The sequence below is a fragment of the Nycticebus coucang genome, chromosome 21 (genome assembly GCF_027406575.1).
Source record: "Nycticebus coucang isolate mNycCou1 chromosome 21, mNycCou1.pri, whole genome shotgun sequence".
Lineage (NCBI taxonomy): Eukaryota > Metazoa > Chordata > Mammalia > Primates > Lorisidae > Nycticebus > Nycticebus coucang.
Window position 1 is genome coordinate 60,890,315 of NC_069800.1, and position 17,410 is coordinate 60,907,724.

The following is a 17,410-nucleotide window of genomic DNA, read 5'->3' on the forward strand; positions in this document are numbered from 1 at the left end:
TGTCTAAACCTGTTGCCTAAGGAGAAATTTTCTGCCTGTCCACCCCACTTTTAAGGAAGCTGCATTTATTAGCTCATAAGAAGTAGATTGAGTCACAAGGAGAAATAGTTCTCTTCACCCCACAGCTGCAGGCATCAAGAGGACTGGATCAGACCACAGACCTGGGCCCCAAACGGGCTTAAGTGAGCTTTGATGGGAACCACATCCTCTAACCTGGGCTCTGTGGTATACAAGCTGATGCCCCAACTTCCCACAACCAAAGACATCATTTAGGAATCAGACACAAGGGACAAGATTTGGAAAGCCCATGCCTCTTGCTTCACTGCATGCTACCATTAACCCTGGAGGCATCTGTGCAAATTAGGAAAAGGAGCTCCTTACTAAAGATACTTACATCGGTTACAAGGTGGTCACAATATGATCTAATCAGTTTACTAGACTGTGTCAACTTGATGACTTCTGTTAGACTATAATCCTCCAGTGTTTGACAGAAATGCCACACCTCTGGAATAGTGCAGTGCACAGCCCACAACTGCCCATGGCAGTCCTGTATCATTCTTCCCTGTTTTAACACAACTTGACCCTGAAAGGACACTGTGGTGAAAGCAGGGAGGCCGTCACTCACAGCAGGATGCTGTTTCAAAACACCCAGATCATTGGGTTCAATAAACACTAATACTACGGCTGCGCTTCCCAGATTTTGCAGAGCTGCCACTCACAAAGTGGAGAGGCATTTGCAAAGAGGTTTGGGACTTGTTGAAAGGATGAGAGAGCAGACTTAAAGTTTACAGAGTGAGCAGCATAGGGTAAGTGCAAAGTACGTGGTTGTTTCTTTAGCGAAAAATGGATGCACCCAAACCCCAAGACAAGGTTCTTGCCTTATTTCATTCCTAACACTCTTAGAAAATCGCAGTTGACTTGGTGATTGTCACTCAGCTCCAGCTCAGGATCTTGCATCAAGTTCTAGTCATCAAGGAGGACTTGCTATTTTTTCTTTTGTTTTTAACAACCAAAGCAATCAGAAAAAAAAAAAAAAAAAGGAAATCTTGCAAAACAAGACTTTCTAATGGTTTTTATGGACTCCATATTTCTTTTTATAAAAGAAATAAACACTTATAAAAAATCTTATCTTCTCATGAGAAGGGAAAAGGACAAAGTCCCATCTTTCCTGAGACCAGCCCCAAACACGTCTGATTTGCTTCTAAATCTTGAAGCCTCTCGAGGCTTCCCATCCTTATCTCTCCTTGGACAGAGAGAACTAGATGTGGCTTCCTTCCAAACTTGGAAACAGCTTCCCTGAATTACTGAAATGTGGGGCGTTCCTCTCCCTGGAGAGAAGTTACCAGACTATTTCTGCAGTATTTTTCCTTCCAATCAGGCTAGCCAGGAAATGCAAGGGCAGAGTCTTAACACTTTCCACAGTTCATGGAGTCACCCTAATGAAGAGGAGAGGAAATCTTTGCTTGTGAAACGAGCATCTTTTTACCCGCAGAGAACTGACCTTACCACTCAGGGAGAAAGAAGGAAAAAAAAAAATACACTTCAAGAGAACCGGAATCAATTTTCCTCCTTTCCATTAAATTGTCATGGTCAGATATCAATGAGGTTGTATCATGATTCTTCTTCCCCAGTAGCTTTTCTCTTGGAATTTCTTTTTTAGCCTTGTACAATTTTTTTAGGTTTAGTGTTTGCTCCATTTTTTTCTTTTAAATTGGGGGGGAAATCATGACAGTTTTTCATCGTGATGTTAAAAATGCTAACACTCAAAGCAAAAGCTGTTTTAAAAGAAACACTCGTGACTATTTAGGTATTTTTAAACAGCTAAGAAAAAGGAACTTAGGAGAAACGCAGCCTCATCTAACACACAAAGGAAAGTGGACTTGTTTGTGGAAAGCACAGAAAAATAATCAAAGCCCCCCAATTCCATCTGAGAACTCAATCATTCAGATTGTTCATCATTATCGGTTAAACAGGGTGACTGTCCAGTCAAAAGAATGGACTTTAGAATATAAAATAAAGAAGAGGTTTTGTTGTGTAACTTAGAGCTTAGAGACACTTTGTGACCTGAATACACCCTTCAATTGCTTGGCCGGTGATAACGGTCCCTTCTCCACGTGGAGACACTCTAAGCAGGCTAATACGGCTTTGTCACGGGACAGTCTTTCCCACACATGTCACAATCTGTTTCCAGCTTAATGATTTTTAGCCCCACTGGGTGCCCAGCTGGCACCACACGCCCACCCTATGGGCCCTATGCCTGCTGCTCGCTTTTCCTTCCCTTTCACTCTGGAATGCTAGGAAAGAAAACCGCAGAATGGTTCCACTGGGTGGACACGTCATTTTTAGCCATTTTCCTCCCTCTTACCCTGAAGATTAAAAAAAAAAAAAAAAAAGTAACGTTAAAACAGCCACCCAGCCTGCATTAATTTCCCCAAATTTTCCTCCACTTGTTGATGACACCTTGACATCCAAGCTGAAACAGGACCAAAATAAAAAATAAAAAAACAGGACGGAGGGGCAGGGGGAGGGAAGGTGAGAAAGTTGCTTTTCTAACCCCCAGACTGTGATCGTAAATCATTGTGTGCAGGAGTCCCTCAACTTCCCTAAAAACTACCAGACCCATGTCCTCTAGGATTTCCTCAGAAACCTGTTCCTGGAAAGTGAGAAGGCCCAAATTTATGTTCTGAAGGCAACCACCCAGGAACCAAAGACTTTCTTAGCTCAGTACCTATGACCATGCATTTTCTCATTACAGATATCACCGATTACACTCAAAAAATATCGAGAAAGGCTTCTGCCCTTGCAGAAATTTTAGACCCAGACTGGCTGCCTAGAAATGGCTGGCATCATCCCTCTAAATATTCTCTCTCTCACACACATACTGTCTTCAGTCAACTCAGGAATGTCTTCTGAGGTCAAATGCCAGGAGTACTTAGATAAAGGTATTGTAATCCCCGGAGGAGCACTCCAGTTACAAACAAACCCAAGACTAACCATATCTTCATTTCAGAACAAATGCTGATGAAATGAGGAACGTCACTAAGGGTTTTCTTTCTTCACAAGACGTCCATTCTCTGTGGGCGACTTACCTTGATTTTTATGCCAGGGTTTCTCACATCTTTCTCTAGGTAACGTCTTCCTCCAGTTCTTCCTCCGGCAGCAAGATTCCCTCGAGCCTTTGCTCATCACAGAATGAAAAAACCCTTCTGGCTTACCCGCATTAAAGCCTCGGGCTAATTGCCTTTGGCTCACTGAGTTTACAATAGGACAGAAAATAGAAGCACCTGTATTCCTGGGTCACTGCAAAGAAAATGGCCCGCACGTGCGTGTACCTAGGTTATAAAAATCACCGGGAGACTTTGTTAAACTGCAGCTGCTTGCGTGAAGCCCAACACAGGTGATTCTGATGCAGGTGGTCTCTGAGTTTTATTTAAAGACAGAGCTTCATAATTTTTTCAATGCCTGAGAGTCAGAGGGGTCAGCAGAGAATGTTGTTGAAATGCAAACTTAGCTTCAGCAGGTCACAGGGAATCTAAACTCTACCTGCAGTTTCTAACAACCCCCAGGGGAAAAGATGCTACTGGTCCGCAGACCACCCTTAGAGCAACAAAGCTTTAATAAACAGTGATGGGGGGTGGCACCTGTGGCTTGGAGGGTAGGGCGCTGACCCCATATATGGAAGGTGGCGGGTTCAAACCCGGCCCCGGCCAAACTGCAACAACAACAACAAATAGCCGAGCGTTGTGGCAGGTGCCAGTAGTCTCAGCTACTCAGGAGGCTACTCTACTTAGGCAAGAGAATCACCTAAGCCCAGGAGTTAGAGGTATCACTCTACCAAGGGTGATAATGCAATCAGTGTAACCTAGTTTCATTGTATCCTCAATGAATCCCCAACAATAAATTAAAAAAAAAATAATAAAAAAGAAAAAGAAACAGAGATGGCGTCTTCTCCACTGAACAGGTGGTATCCAGGTCACTTGCGAGCTTTCCACCCCAGGCCTACTGCATTAGAATCTGCATTTTATCAAGATTTTCTAGGTGATTCTTATGCACATTAATTTGAGAAGCTGACACAGGAGAACTCCAGGACCAAGTTAGAAAGGTCAGAGGTGGCAAAAAATAAATAAATAAATAAAAACCACCAACCCCACGTTATTTTGATCCTGAGATATTTGAAACCCATATTAAAGGCAGGCTGTGTTAGAGGATAGAGATTAGCCAACCTAATTAGAAGCCATCTTCTTAAATCCCAAACCCCTCTCTACCAAAGGAAATATTTAGGACAAGAGTTCAGTGTTGTTAGGCCCACAGTTCTGCACGTGAACAGATAGTGTATGCCTTCCCCTTTCTCTGTTCTCATCACTTCTCATGGTCATAGGTCAACCCATTTGGGAACCTTGCAATACCCAATGAATAGGCAGTTTAGATAATAAAGCCTAGGACCCCAGTCAGAGGAAGGTGGAACCACACTTGGGGACCTCTGTTGCTCTAGGTGTAACCTCAAGTTTTGCTTGATATTTAAGGAGATTTGAAAAAGGGAGATGTTACCTCTTCCATACACTCGGTACCTTGCAAAGCTCACGACCATTATAAAGATAAATTAACAGGTGTTAGTGGAAGATGTTTATTTCAAGATTTAAAGCAGTAACTTGTTGAAAAGTAGAGGCTAAAAAAAACACACACAGCTATCCAGGTTGCCAGAAACCATAAAAAAAGGGCAGGGGGAACAACTTTAAGTTAAAAAAAAACATTAAAAATAAGAAAAAATTAAAAATAAACTTTAATTAGATAATCTGAGTCCAACAGAATCTGGAATGATAGGGAACCCCCCAAAGCAGTCAGAGTCCAGGAGCTCCTACACACAGCACAAGCTCTTTATTTCCCCTAGTGCAGTTTTCACAAGCTTCTGTCCGAAGGAAACTGCTTGCTAAAGGCAATTGCTTGCATTTGTTGATCAATAGATCACGGAATAGTCAAAGTAGGTAGGGACCATGTCGGAAGGGCTGGTGCTGGCACTGATGAATGTGGACAGGGCCGATGTAAATACCGTGTTCAATTAGCATTTTTGTGGACCTAGCGATTTCTGAAAACTATTTTGAAGCCATAGAATATGCAAGGAGCATCTGGCTCCATTTCTAGAAATATTTCTGCCCCCGCTGCCTCCCACCCTTCAGACTGTAGCACTCAGACTCAATTTTCCTTCCCATCCTCGTGCCAATCTTAATATCCCCCTGCGGCTGCACTGGCTGCCTCACCCCGTCTTTAAACTTTTGTCGTCACAGTAGGCCCTTTATCAGGCTCCCACTACATGCACTCCACGTAGCCTATGTGGTTACACCCAACTATTTGTTGCTTCCAAATAAATCTTAGAGGTGAATAAATCTGCCCAAGGTCATGGAGCTGGCAAAGGACGGTTGTCAGATTCTGTCCCAGGTCTGTCCAAACCTGTGCTTTTCTGGCTTTTTTGTCCATTGTAACTTTTGTTCTTTCTGTTCAATCTCATCTTCCCAGACACTATGTCTGGGAGTGGTTCTTACTTTCAAGAACCAACTTAGAATGAGTATCTAACACTCTCGTTCTTGTTTTATTAATTTCAAAATATTGAGGGGATACAAGTGTTTTCATTTCATGAGTAGCTTTACGTAAGCCAAGGCTTTTGTTCTGCCTCTGTCTCTACTTGGGACCCATCACTGCAGGTTCCATCCCACAGAAAGGTGCTTGGCCTTTTCTCTGAATGTCTTGGTAACAGTTGTTGAAATTATTTTATTTAAATCCAAGTGAAATCATAAAATTGCAATGTTGTTTGTAGCAGTGTCTTTTGAATAGATTTTCTCCTGAAGGTTTCAAGCAGATTTTGCATTTCAAATTATGTACACTAGAGCTTAGGAATTAAAGCCAAGCCCTTTGCTAATGTTCTCTTATGTTCAGAAAACTTTAAAAAGAAGAAAGGTCCCAAAGCAAAAAAACATTCTACATTGATCTATTTTGACCATGACCTAAAATTCTTTGTTCTATCCTGGGTGTCTATTCCAGTACTCTTGAGCCATTTTGCCAAAACAATGACTAATATGACTCAGTGGATCCTTGGTATCCAGGGGATTGGTCCAAAACCCCTTAGTGGATACTAAAATCTGCAGATGCTCAAGCTCCAATTATAAAATGTCACAGAATTTGCATATAACCTATGCACATCCTCCTGTGTACTTTAAATCATCTCTAGATTACTTACAATACCAAACACAATGTACGTCCTATGTAAATAGTTGTTATTCTGTATTGGTTTTTCATTGGTATTATTTTTTGTTGCTGTGTAGTTATTTTCATTAGTTGTTCTCTGGATATTTTTGATCCTTGGTTAAATCTACAGATATAGAATCCAGGGATACAGAGGGCCAGTATACTTAGTCAAGTATGATTCACACTGTGGCAAGGTAAAGGCACAAACTCTGAGCACAGGGAACCAGGGGACAGCCTGTGATGGGGCCGGGACACGCACAGACAATTCCATTCACACTTAGATGACAGCCTACTTTATTCAGTCTCTCTGTGAAATACCTTTTATATCACAAAGTCACAAGGGAGGAAAGGTTTTCAATAGAAAGTCAGCTGAGGGATAACTTGCCAACCAAAACACTGGAGATATTCTGCCCACATCTCCAGATAGTTCTTTGGGGGTATGGAGGAGAGTCTTCCTAGTGATGGAAGAACATTGTGACTTGGTGACTATTCACAATTTTACTGGAAGACGTGTCCAGATGTCTCTCTGTAACACCTTCCTTGGTGCCATGAGCTACAACCCCCACCCTAACTGTCTTGATTGACTTTAAACCAGCAAATTGAGCCAGTTTTCTAGCCAAGGCAGGTGTAATAATAATTTCTCAAAAAGAAAGAAAGAAAAGAAAAGAAGGCCTGTGATCTTCTGTTTGTCTTTCAGTGTTGAGAAAAGGGCAATGCTTTTCCCCCAAAGTCTTCAGTTTGAAGATATTGGCTTGGCACCCATAGCTCAGTGGTTAGGGCACTGGCCACATAACTAAGGCAGGAGGGTTCAAACCCAGCCCGGGCCTGCTAAACACCAATGACAACTACAACAAAAAAATAGCTGGATGTTGTGGTGGGCACCTGTAGTCCCAGCTACTTGGGAGGCTGAGGCAAGAGAATCAATCGCTTAAGCCCAAGAGTTTGAAGTTGCTGTGAGCTGTGACACCACAGCACTCTACTGAGGGCAACATAATGAAACTCTGTCTCAAAAAAAGAAAAGAAAATGTTGGTCTTTACGTTCCTCCCCACTCATTCATACACTGAGCACCCTCGTGATATTTTTGGAGACTCTTTTAAACTTAACTTCCGAACAGTAAGTCCTTCTGAAAGAAAGGTTTACCCAGTTCATTGATTCTCTTTGGAAAGCTTGCAACTCCTGGATTGGGGCAGATTAAACACAGTTACGATTTCCTATACTGATTCAGAGGACATTACCTGAAAATTCAGAAAGCTTTGCTTAAACTCCAGGAAAAAAAGAAACAAGAGGAAGAAAGGAAAGGAAGGAGAACAGAGAGAAGAAGGAGAGAGCTTGAGGGAAGAAAAGGAAATAAATCAAGTAGAATACGCACTTCCAAACCAAAAGGAAAAAACAATTCAACTAACGTATACGAACCTTTATTCTGTAACAGAGACATAAATAATTTTAGGAATTCATGTGACCTATACAAAAGACAAAATAAGATATTGCACTAAATTTAGATATGGGATATTTGAATTTAATATTAGCTAAACAGATAAATATGTACAATTTAAGGAGTTAAGGCAAAACCAGATGATACTTCAAATACAACATAAGGTTTGAAAAATAGGTATAATTAAAAACAAGAACATCTCACCACCAGTTAATAAAGTGGTCACGTCTAAGAAAAAATATCCCTTAGGTTTTTAATAACGTGGTTATTATCAATCATGTTAATTAAAGTTGAGGAATACAGTATATGATTTCCCTCACAGGAGGGCTGTTTTGCCAAGGTTTGGGGATTGAACACTTAGAATTCTGGTAAGCAACTTTTCCCTTGTCAGATTTATGATTTATTCTTCCTCTTAGAAAATATAATTTGGAAAATACGACTCTTTCACATTTATAATTAAAATACAACTATGAAGCTTCTTTTTCTTTTTGAGGGAAGTCATGTTGACGATCTCATCACGGTCAAGGTAAATTTGGGGGCAAGCCATCCATTACCTTATTTGCAGAGAAAACACAATACCAATCGCTGAAAAGCAATTCCCAGTTACCTTCAGAGAACAAAAACAAACAAATTTCCGAGGAACAAAAACAAGTGTAGTCAATGTATCAACACAGTATACAGCTCTTTGGCAGTATCACACTAACCGCTGATGGAAGTCAGAACTTTATAGAGTTTTCTAATTCTTAACCTGGTTTCCAGTCTTTAAAAAATAAATCAAAAAAAAATTTTTTTTTTAAATTCCACATCTGCAAAAAAAAAAAAATCAGTAATCCCAGGAAATTAAATGAAAAATGAACCTTGCACATAGCTTTTTGAGTGTTACATTGAAGCATAAATAGGTATTATCGGCTTTGAGTCCCAATCCAAATATACTGAAACAGGTACACACACAAAGAATCTGTGAGACTTCGTATTGGTTCAGACAGGTCTAGAATCCTTAAAGAGAATCCATATTCACCCATGAGCAACTCATAAAAGATATCAATCCAATGATGAAAAAGTGATCTTCGAACGACTCAGGGGTGGGCTTCCCCTCACCTGGATCAACATCACGCAGAAATCAAATTCTATAGAGGAAACACCAGGAAGCCGGAGAACGTGGAATACTGCCAGCCTCCGACCAAATTACCTTTCTCCAGTTTTAGGTAAACCTTATCCTCTTTATCTAGGTAGAGAAGGACTCCGTTAGTGGCAGCTTCACGAGTAACATCTTTGTCCCCGGCAAAGGCAGATATTACTGGTTTTCCATTTAACATCAGGTTAACCTAGAAGAAAAACAAAATCACTAAAAAGCTCCTTTTAAAGTTAAAACATCTACCAGGGAAAATAACGTGGAAGATGACAGACCTAGGTAAGATGCCTGATGTTCAAGTGTACATCTTCTTTTCAAATTAGCCCGTTGCGGGGGCCAGAGTTTGTATGTCTGATGAGCTGATTTAAAAAAAAAAAAAAATTCTCACGGGAATTTCCTTAAATTCCTAAGACAGAAAACCATCCCAGGGCACAACCAAGCCATGTGAAACCTGGTTTCCCTTCAGCACATAAATTAAACTCACTGCTTCATTACCCCTTGCACCCAACAACAATCTTTGGGTGACAAAGCAGGCTTGTAGCATCCCAGTGCGTTCATAAAAAGACATGCTGTACCCAGGGACCTGGTTAACACAGATACAGCCAGACTCTACCAGCATCCATGCGGGTTTCTGTGACAATGTAACATGCATGGTACTGACAATCTTTTGAAATAACAAAATATGTGTGTGTTGATTTCCTTTTCCATTTTCTCTGATAAGAAATGTGTACGAAAAATAATAATCACGTAGTCTACCAGTGGAGATTTTCACGATGGATAATTAGCACAGCATCAACTCCAAACTGTATTAACTTTTTTCTGTATTGCAATTTTTAATACACTGTGTCAAATATTACATAATTACTAAATAGTGGGCCTTGGATAAAGGTTTTTCATAGACATTAAGATTGTCCACTACATATTCTTTTTTTTTTTGGAATAAAAAGAATAGTTAGCAATTTAAATCTGATGCCGCTTAATTTATCCATATACCAGGACATGTAAAAGAGGTAGATGAGTATGTGTCATTTGCATGGACATAAAGTACAATATAAATATTGAGCATAAGATAAAAGCTATCCTAGAATCCCATAGACATGTACTGGTGTCATTGGGTATTAGCATACTTGAATATTACAGGAATTAACTCCATTGTTGCCTTTGTGTGTAAAGTCAAGTCCATTATTCTGGAAAGCATAAGACAAAATATATTGTTACCTGTAGAATTGCACATGGTAACAATTCACTAGTACCAAAGTAACCGAAGCTAAATGGAAGTACAAGCGAAGCACGTCCTTTGAATAAAGTATATTGAACAGTCATTCCTCCATACATCATTTTCCTTTTAGTTAACTGTACCTCATAATTTTTTAAAAGTAATAGGAAATTTGTTTTGCTTAGTGTATACTTACAAAGCTCTTTTAGTCTTACAAGTTTTTTTTTCCCTTGCAAGTTCAAATAATTTCTACACCTGCATTAAATGACATCATGATCTTATAAAGAGAGGTCACTAAACTTTTACTAAGCCATGCTTTTAAAAGGTTTGGTTATTATTAAGGTCATTTATTTTTCTATATGCTTCAATTATTTGTTTTTCTCTATGCTTTTTATCATACACCTTAATAGGTGTTATAAAAGAAGAAATTAGAAATTATTTGTTTTTAAAATGAACAGTAAAGATGTACATTTATATGGAAAAAATCTTTAGATAAATACTTAAATACATAACCTACCAAAGATAAACACAGTTGGTTGAGAATAGAGAGGGAATAGGTCAGGACACATACCTGGATTGTTTGGCTCTGGTAGACTTTAATGACGTGAAAACTGAAACTGTAAATCCCTTTTCTTGGTGCTACAAAGACAGACTCCAATGTGAAAAAATTACCCACATTTACTAGGATCTACAAACAAAAATAATAATAAAAAAAAGTACGTTATTATATTTTCTTCTCTAAGTAAAATAAGTTTGCTTCCTCCCTCCCTTCTTCCCTTCTCTTCCCTTTTCCTTCCTTTCTTTTCTCCTTTATTGCTTTCTTTCTTAACAACTAGTTTAAGAAACCATGGAGAATAAAACATCTAATTCTCTTTCTTTCCTCTGAACTGGTTTGGAAAATGGAGTGTGTGGGAAGATTCTTACGTCTTTTAAAGAATATGAGAAAATATAAAGTTATTGCTTTGTATTCATGTCTTAATTTCCAGCGAGGCCCAATGGATCTAGAAACAGCAAAGCAACATTTGAGATCTTGTAAATATTAGCTTTACCTTAAAAGTCAGATAAAAGGCAGCTGCCACGTGTTTACATTTCTACCCCTTCTACGAGCCTTTGCAGTGTCCAGAGGTGACGTTGCTAAGCCAGCCAATCGTTATCTGTGGACTTGCTGCAGTCATCCCTGGACACAGCACACAGAGGCACGGCCATCCCCTCCATGGTGTCACACAATCCTTGACACCAAACAGTTGGTACACAAAGTGATGTTCATGCCCGTCCCTTCCCTGGGCCTCCGTCATTCCTGTCCTAAGATCCATGGCCACTATTATGCACTCCTGTGCCATCTAGGGCTTAATCATAATAATCTGCCAATAAGTCAGCCCTTGCAGGCTACCGAAGAGTAGAGCGTGACTAAGGATAGTCTATGAAATCGGTGGCCTTCCCCTGTTTCTCCCAGGGTTATTCATGTCCCTGCTATCAACTACCTGCTGTTTATTTTAAGGTGAAGGCTCAAAGGGGAAATTAGGAGCCATTTCTAAAGAAATCAACAAAGCATTTTATATTCCAACATGTTCAGCCTGATTCTATTGGTTTTGAAATTAACTCTCAATGTCAGTAAGTGACCTCTTACACTAAATTTGTGATGTCACATAGGCAAGTCCCTTCCTATGAGAAAGAGAGAGAGACACCACGGGGAGGGGAGAGAATGGCAAAATATAGGATTTCTTCTATTTCTCTCCAAAAAATAAATCTATAAGTAGCATTCAAAAAAAAAATCACGTGTCCTTAAAAAGATACATCACCCTATACCAGTGACAATCTGCTACTACGTCTTTTAAAGACTGCATTCTTGCCAATATGAACACATTTTCAAGCCTCTTGCATAATTCCCTCAAAAATGTACTATTACCGCTGAGCAACACACTGGAACGTAGTGACAGGTGGATGTACCACGCTCAACACCTAACTTAAATTCACGAACGGCATATAACTGTACTGTGAGATTTCAGAGTCTTCCCAGTAAGCATTAGATTTCTTTTCTCGAACCTGATGATAGATGATCTTTCAGCCAGTCACCAGATGTGCAATAACCCCAACACGGGCTTTACAGAGAATGTTGTTTAAGCACATCTGAAATAGGGTGAGCCGTTCAGCTGGGACTTTTCTGTTTCAGATACAAGTAGCACAATTCATTAGCAACAGGGGCAGTGCATGATTAGTGCTGACTACACAGAAAGCTGGATGTTGACTCTCCATTGTAATTGGACCATCCGGGCACATTAAGATTCATCTCTGGATGTGTCTTGTTTCTCTAAGATGCTGGCTCCCTGAACGGAAGAACAAACCCTTTTCCTCTTCTAATTGACAGAAAGGTCATGGGAAAGCACACCCCGTACAGAGAATAGTGCACTGTCCACAGGATTCGAGCATTTAATTAATGCACTGCATCCAAACCAGGAGTGGTCCTGGACTTCATTGCCATCAAGATGGGAAAAACTGCACCCAAACACCAAATGCGGCTCCTTAGTTCTTTGAAAATGATGGCTATAAAGTAGTAAGCCCCCAGAAACACAAACTCTGTCTTTGGCCATCTGCAGATTACTTAGAAAAAATGAAGTAAAGGGTAAAGATGTCACCTCCTGCCTTCCCTGGCCCGTCCTGTGATGGCCCCTCACCTGTGCTGCTGGGCACTGTGACTCTGCACACAACTGCCAAGTGTAGACTGAGAATTTTAAAGACTCTGAGTTCTGTTGGGGTTGAAATTCAAACTCTCGAGTCAGTGTTCTTCCTCAAGACCTCTTAAGGGCTAAAGGTAAGCTAATGTCCTGGAGTTTCTCATCGGGCCAAACCACAGAGCCCCGGTGGCTAAAGAGAAGCCACAGTTTTCATCAGCTCTTCCTCTTCCTCCGTCCCCTAGCCTCCTCAACCTCAAAGTCTGTCTTCCCTCAGCAATTTGCAATTCTCCCGAAAGGCCAGGAGCCCGGAAAGGGAGAACCAGCTCCCCAGCGCTTCCCTACGGGAGCTCAGCGCAGCTGCCAAATTCCTTTCCTCTCTCCTCCGCAACTTTTCTCTAAGTGCGCTTTCTGCTCACTCCAAGGCAGCAGCTGCAGCGCTGGAAAGTGTTTGGGGACCCTGGCCGCGGAACCCAGAGGAGATCTGCTCCCTGGCCCCCGCCCCTGTCCTCTGCGGCCCTCTGCCAGATCTCTGCAGAGAGGGTGGAGGCCGGGAGCTCGCTGCAGACCCGAGAGCTTTTCTACCTGGGAGAAACAAATCAAACATTTATCCAGAGTGCCACAGGAACAGCCTCGGCGACCCCCGCAGAAGAATCTGACCCAGGGAGCGGAGCGATGTCCAGGGACCAAATTCCCTTCGGTTCAGAATAATAAATTCTCACCCCGCCGACCTGTTGCTGTTAAACTTATCCGAGCTGTCGCTGCCGCCTCTGAGCTCCCAGACTCTCCCACCGCCCCAGCAGCCTCTTTAGAGACCAGGAGGAAATGGGGGCCGGCGGGAGAGAGGTTGTGGGGGAGAAGTTGGAAGTCTCAGGCCCAGACATATTCGGGGAGGCGAGCGCTGAAATGACCCCCCCGCCCATGGCCCAATCGGACCAGCCTAGCCTGAGCAGACAGCCTCACCCGGCGGCAGGTGCCTGGACGCTGCCCACCCCCGGGTGCCTCGCGCGCCCCTCCGGGTCTGACCTGATCGAAGTAAATGATGCGCGTCTTGTTGCTCATCTCGGATGGCTCGTGGTTGGTGCTACGCACCGCCGAGAAGGCGACCTTGGAGTTGGCGGCCCGGACCGATATCCCCAGAGGGGAGGAAGAGGAGCCTTTGGAGTCTGTTGCCGGGTTCGAGTCGCATACCACCAGACACTTGCCCTCCAAGACGATGGGCTCCGTGTCGTTCTGAGCCCAGACCGACAGCCCCGGCAGCGTGAGGACCAGCAGAACGGCCGGCACCAGGGACAGCGCCCGGCGCCTGGAGCCCATGGTGAGCCGCTTGGGCAGCCGCAGCGGCTGGCGCTCCTGCTCGCCGGCCTGGCCGCCTACCCCGGGATCCCGGAGCTGGGGTGTCGCCAGTGGCTAGGTCGACAGTGTTGCGGGAGCGACCGCGGCGGCGCGCACACTTCCACCAATTCTGCGGTCTGAAGTCAAAGTCTCCCCTCGAGCTCTACCGTCGGCTCTGTAACCTTTGTCCTTTAAGGAGTTCATGCAGAACCCCCTACCCTACCCACCTCTGCCCAAGAATCAGCCCTGCCTGGGGCCCCCGCGCCCACCCTGGTTCCTAGACATCTGAAAGTCGCTCAGCTCTCACGTTCACACCTCAAGGGAAAAAATAATAATAAATTCTCACCCCAAACCCAAGCTCCACCAGATAAACCACGGAACAGGAGAGACGGAGGAAAGGCAAAGAGAAACCACACGCACGGCGGTGCCCGGCGGTTCCGGCGTCGGTCAGAGCCCGGCTTGCGGTAAGAGCGAGTTACAGAGGCGGAAGGTGTTTCCAGGACGGAGAAGAACGCGCGGCTGTGTTGATGGCCAGGACGCTGGCGACTCCTACTTTCGCTTGGTCAAAAATTCCCCCAAACCTGAAGTCACTCAGAGGTAGGGAGGTCGGCAGCCGCTGGCCGGACGCCCCACACCGAAAGCGCGCATTCGCGGAATCAGGTCCAGGGTGCTGGGCGCAGGGTGCAGGGTGCAGGGCAGCTTGTCCGGCGGGTCCTCCCCTGCCTCTCCTCGCGCCACCGGTCCCCCGCGCACAACTTTCTCTCTCCTCGCGCGGCCCGGGGAGCGCCAAGCGGGCACACGCGCGCTATTTATAGGAGCGCAGCGTGGGGTTGGGGTTGGCTTACTGCTCACCCTGCGGGCTTCGGGGAAAGAGGGAGAAGGTGCCTGGTGACCCCATCTGAACAGCTCTTTCCCGACGTTTAACGCATCCCGGAGAAAACGGGTCACACAGCTCTGCTGATTGGCAAGGTCCGAGGCCACTCGCCCCGCTAGAGCGCGCAGCGCAGAAGGTGTGTACCGGAAGAGAGGTGCCCAGCTCGGTGCCTGCTCGCCCCCTAGTCGGTCTGGACACCTGGGAGGGCTGCGGCTGCACTCGCTCCTCCCCAGCGCGGACTGTGCCGCCGCGGAGCTCCCTGCCAGCAGAGCGCGGCGCTGCCAGACCGGGTTGCGGAGATGGATGGATGGGCAGCGGTGGACCTGCGCTGCGTGCTGCCCGCAGCCTGGGGACCGGCCGGCAGCCAGACCGCGCGCGGCGGGGAGCCCGCTCCGGAGAGCCCCCGGGCCCGCTCAGGGAAGCCTGGGGCAGCCCAGATTCGTGGGGGCGGTGGGGAGGAGGTACCTGATTCCTTCCTTCCGCTCAGGGGAGAGGAGCCCCAAAAGCCGCAGAGGCGCGCCTTCCCACCCACACCATGAATCCCCAGGCAGGAGAGAGAGAGAGAACAAACTCAGCACGAATAAGTCCTCCCAGACCGTGCCTCCTGAACAAACAAACCCGCCCTGCTGCTAAGAACGCAGCGGCCCTCTGCTCTTTGGATGCACCTCCCTCCCCCGTGCCACCCACTGCCACCTCGGCCTCTGATTGGCAAGAATTGTCGCCCTCTTCCGCAGCCACCACGGGTAAGGGCTGCTTGTCGCTGTGACTGGCTGTGTGAACTTGGCTGAGTCACTTACCCTCTCTGAGAGGGCAGCCCTCCTTTATTTAAGGTCACCTTCCCAGTTCTGTGACGCTCTGGGGTCATGGCACTACCTGAATGCCTCCTGGACGTGCAGCCCGGGAGGGCAGGCACATCTCTAATCAAAACAGCATCCTCTTCAGACATTCGGCGCTCCCGAAACTGTATTGACTAATAATTAATGGAAGGGACGTTTGTGGAGGGATGTCCTTGGGATGACAGCCCCCTATTCCTTCCTGACTGCAAGACGCCCTCATCAGCATGGCACTCAAGCCCTCCACAACAGAAGTCACACCTGAGCCTCCAGAACTGTCTCCACCTGGTTCTTGGGGAGGATGGGGTTTTGTGCCATAAGCATTGCTCCAGCTACTATTCCATTTGGTAAAGTGGGAGATGCTATTACTGGTTAGTAATTCCCCAGTTCCGCCTCCCTATAATCCTGAAACTAAAGAGTTCATACTTGGTACCACAGAGGCCTTTAGATTCTGCTCCACTGGGGCCGGTTCAGATCTGACTGGCAGGTGCTGGTACCATGCTATGTGTTACAATGTTGAATGGCATTAAGTCTAAGCTACAACCAAACAGGTGAATTAGTGTCTTCTAAAGACAGGAACCATTTACCTAGCTTTGATGCTCCATCTAATTTCACCTAATCCCTCTCTGCACTTCATAACACTCTTCCTTTCCTTCCATTTTCTTCCTGCAAGAGGTTAGATCTTTAAGACTTCTTTCTTTCCTCCTCTTTCCCTTATCAAAACTAACCATCTGTAGTTCCAAAATCTAGCAAAGAAACCATATTAGGCACTCAATAATTGATTAAGGAATGACTGAATGCTTCCAGATAAAAGGTAATTTATCATTTGCCTGATAGTATAAACTGGTTCGGATGAGTCTCTCCCAGCAAAACTTAAATTAAAAGCCTCCTGAGTAATTGGAGATAGCAGTCTTAGGTTCCTTAATAAAGGTTGTTCTGCTATTCAAGATATTCTAAAGATGTGGAACACAACGTAAAACTGTATTGGCTAATAATTAATGGAAGGGACGTTTGTTGAGGGATGTCCTTGGAATGACAGCCCCCTATTCCTTCCTGAGTGAAAGACACCCTCACCAACCACAGAAGCCACAGCTGAGTCTCCAGAACTGTCCCCACCTGGTCCTCGGAGAGGCTGGTGCATAAGCACTGCTCCAGCCACTATTCCAATTGATAAAGTGGGAGATTCTACTATTGGTTAGGAATTCTCCAGCTCTGCCTCCCTATAAATATTGAAACTAAAGAGTTGATACATGGTACCACAGAGGCCTTTAGATATTGTTAAATAAAAAATCTTGTCTCTTTTTCCCACAACAGTTGATTGAAAAGTGATAGCCAGTTTGGTGCCTGTAACTCAAGCAGCTAAGGCGCCAGCCACTTACACCAAAGCTGGTGGGTTCCAACCCAGCCCGGGCCTGCCAAACAACAGTGACAACTACAACCAAAAAAACAGCCAGGCATTGTGGCGGGCACCTGTAGTCCCAGCTACCTGGGAGGCTGAGACAAGAGAATCGCTTAAGCCCAGGAGTTGGAGGTTGCTGTGAGTTGTGATGCCACGGCACTTTACCCAGGGTAACAGCTTGAGGCTCTGTTTCAAAAAAAAAAAAAAAAAGAAGAAGAAGAAAAGAAAAGTAATAGCCCCTATGTTCAAAGGTTGTCAATCATTTGATACCAGAAGTCCATG

At 44.5% G+C, this 17,410-nt stretch overlaps 1 protein-coding gene across 1 annotated transcript; it reads right to left on the minus strand.

The window, feature by feature from the left end:
* Positions 1–7,637: 7,637 nt before the first annotated feature.
* Positions 7,638–15,404, minus strand: CBLN4 (cerebellin 4 precursor). Its single transcript, XM_053574115.1, has 3 exons — positions 13,714–15,404; positions 10,590–10,706; positions 7,638–8,995 (listed from the first exon to the last, which is right to left on the minus strand). The coding sequence occupies exons 1-3, from the start codon at positions 14,002–14,004 to the stop codon at positions 8,798–8,800; spliced, it is 606 nt and encodes a 201-aa protein (XP_053430090.1). The 5' UTR covers positions 14,005–15,404; the 3' UTR covers positions 7,638–8,797.
* Between the last annotated feature and the right edge of the window lie 2,006 nt (positions 15,405–17,410).

Coding starts and splice junctions, on each gene's coding strand:
- CBLN4 (XM_053574115.1), bottom strand. CDS start 14,004: ATGGGCTCCAGGCGCCGGGCGCTGTCCCTGGTGCCGGCCGTTCTGCTG. Junction 10,707..13,713: donor GCATCATTTACTTCGATCAG/GTCAGACCCGGA, acceptor TTTTGTTTGTAG/ATCCTAGTAAATGTGGGTAA. Junction 8,996..10,589: donor ACCAGAGCCAAACAATCCAG/GTATGTGTCCTG, acceptor TTTTTCTTCTAG/GTTAACCTGATGTTAAATGG.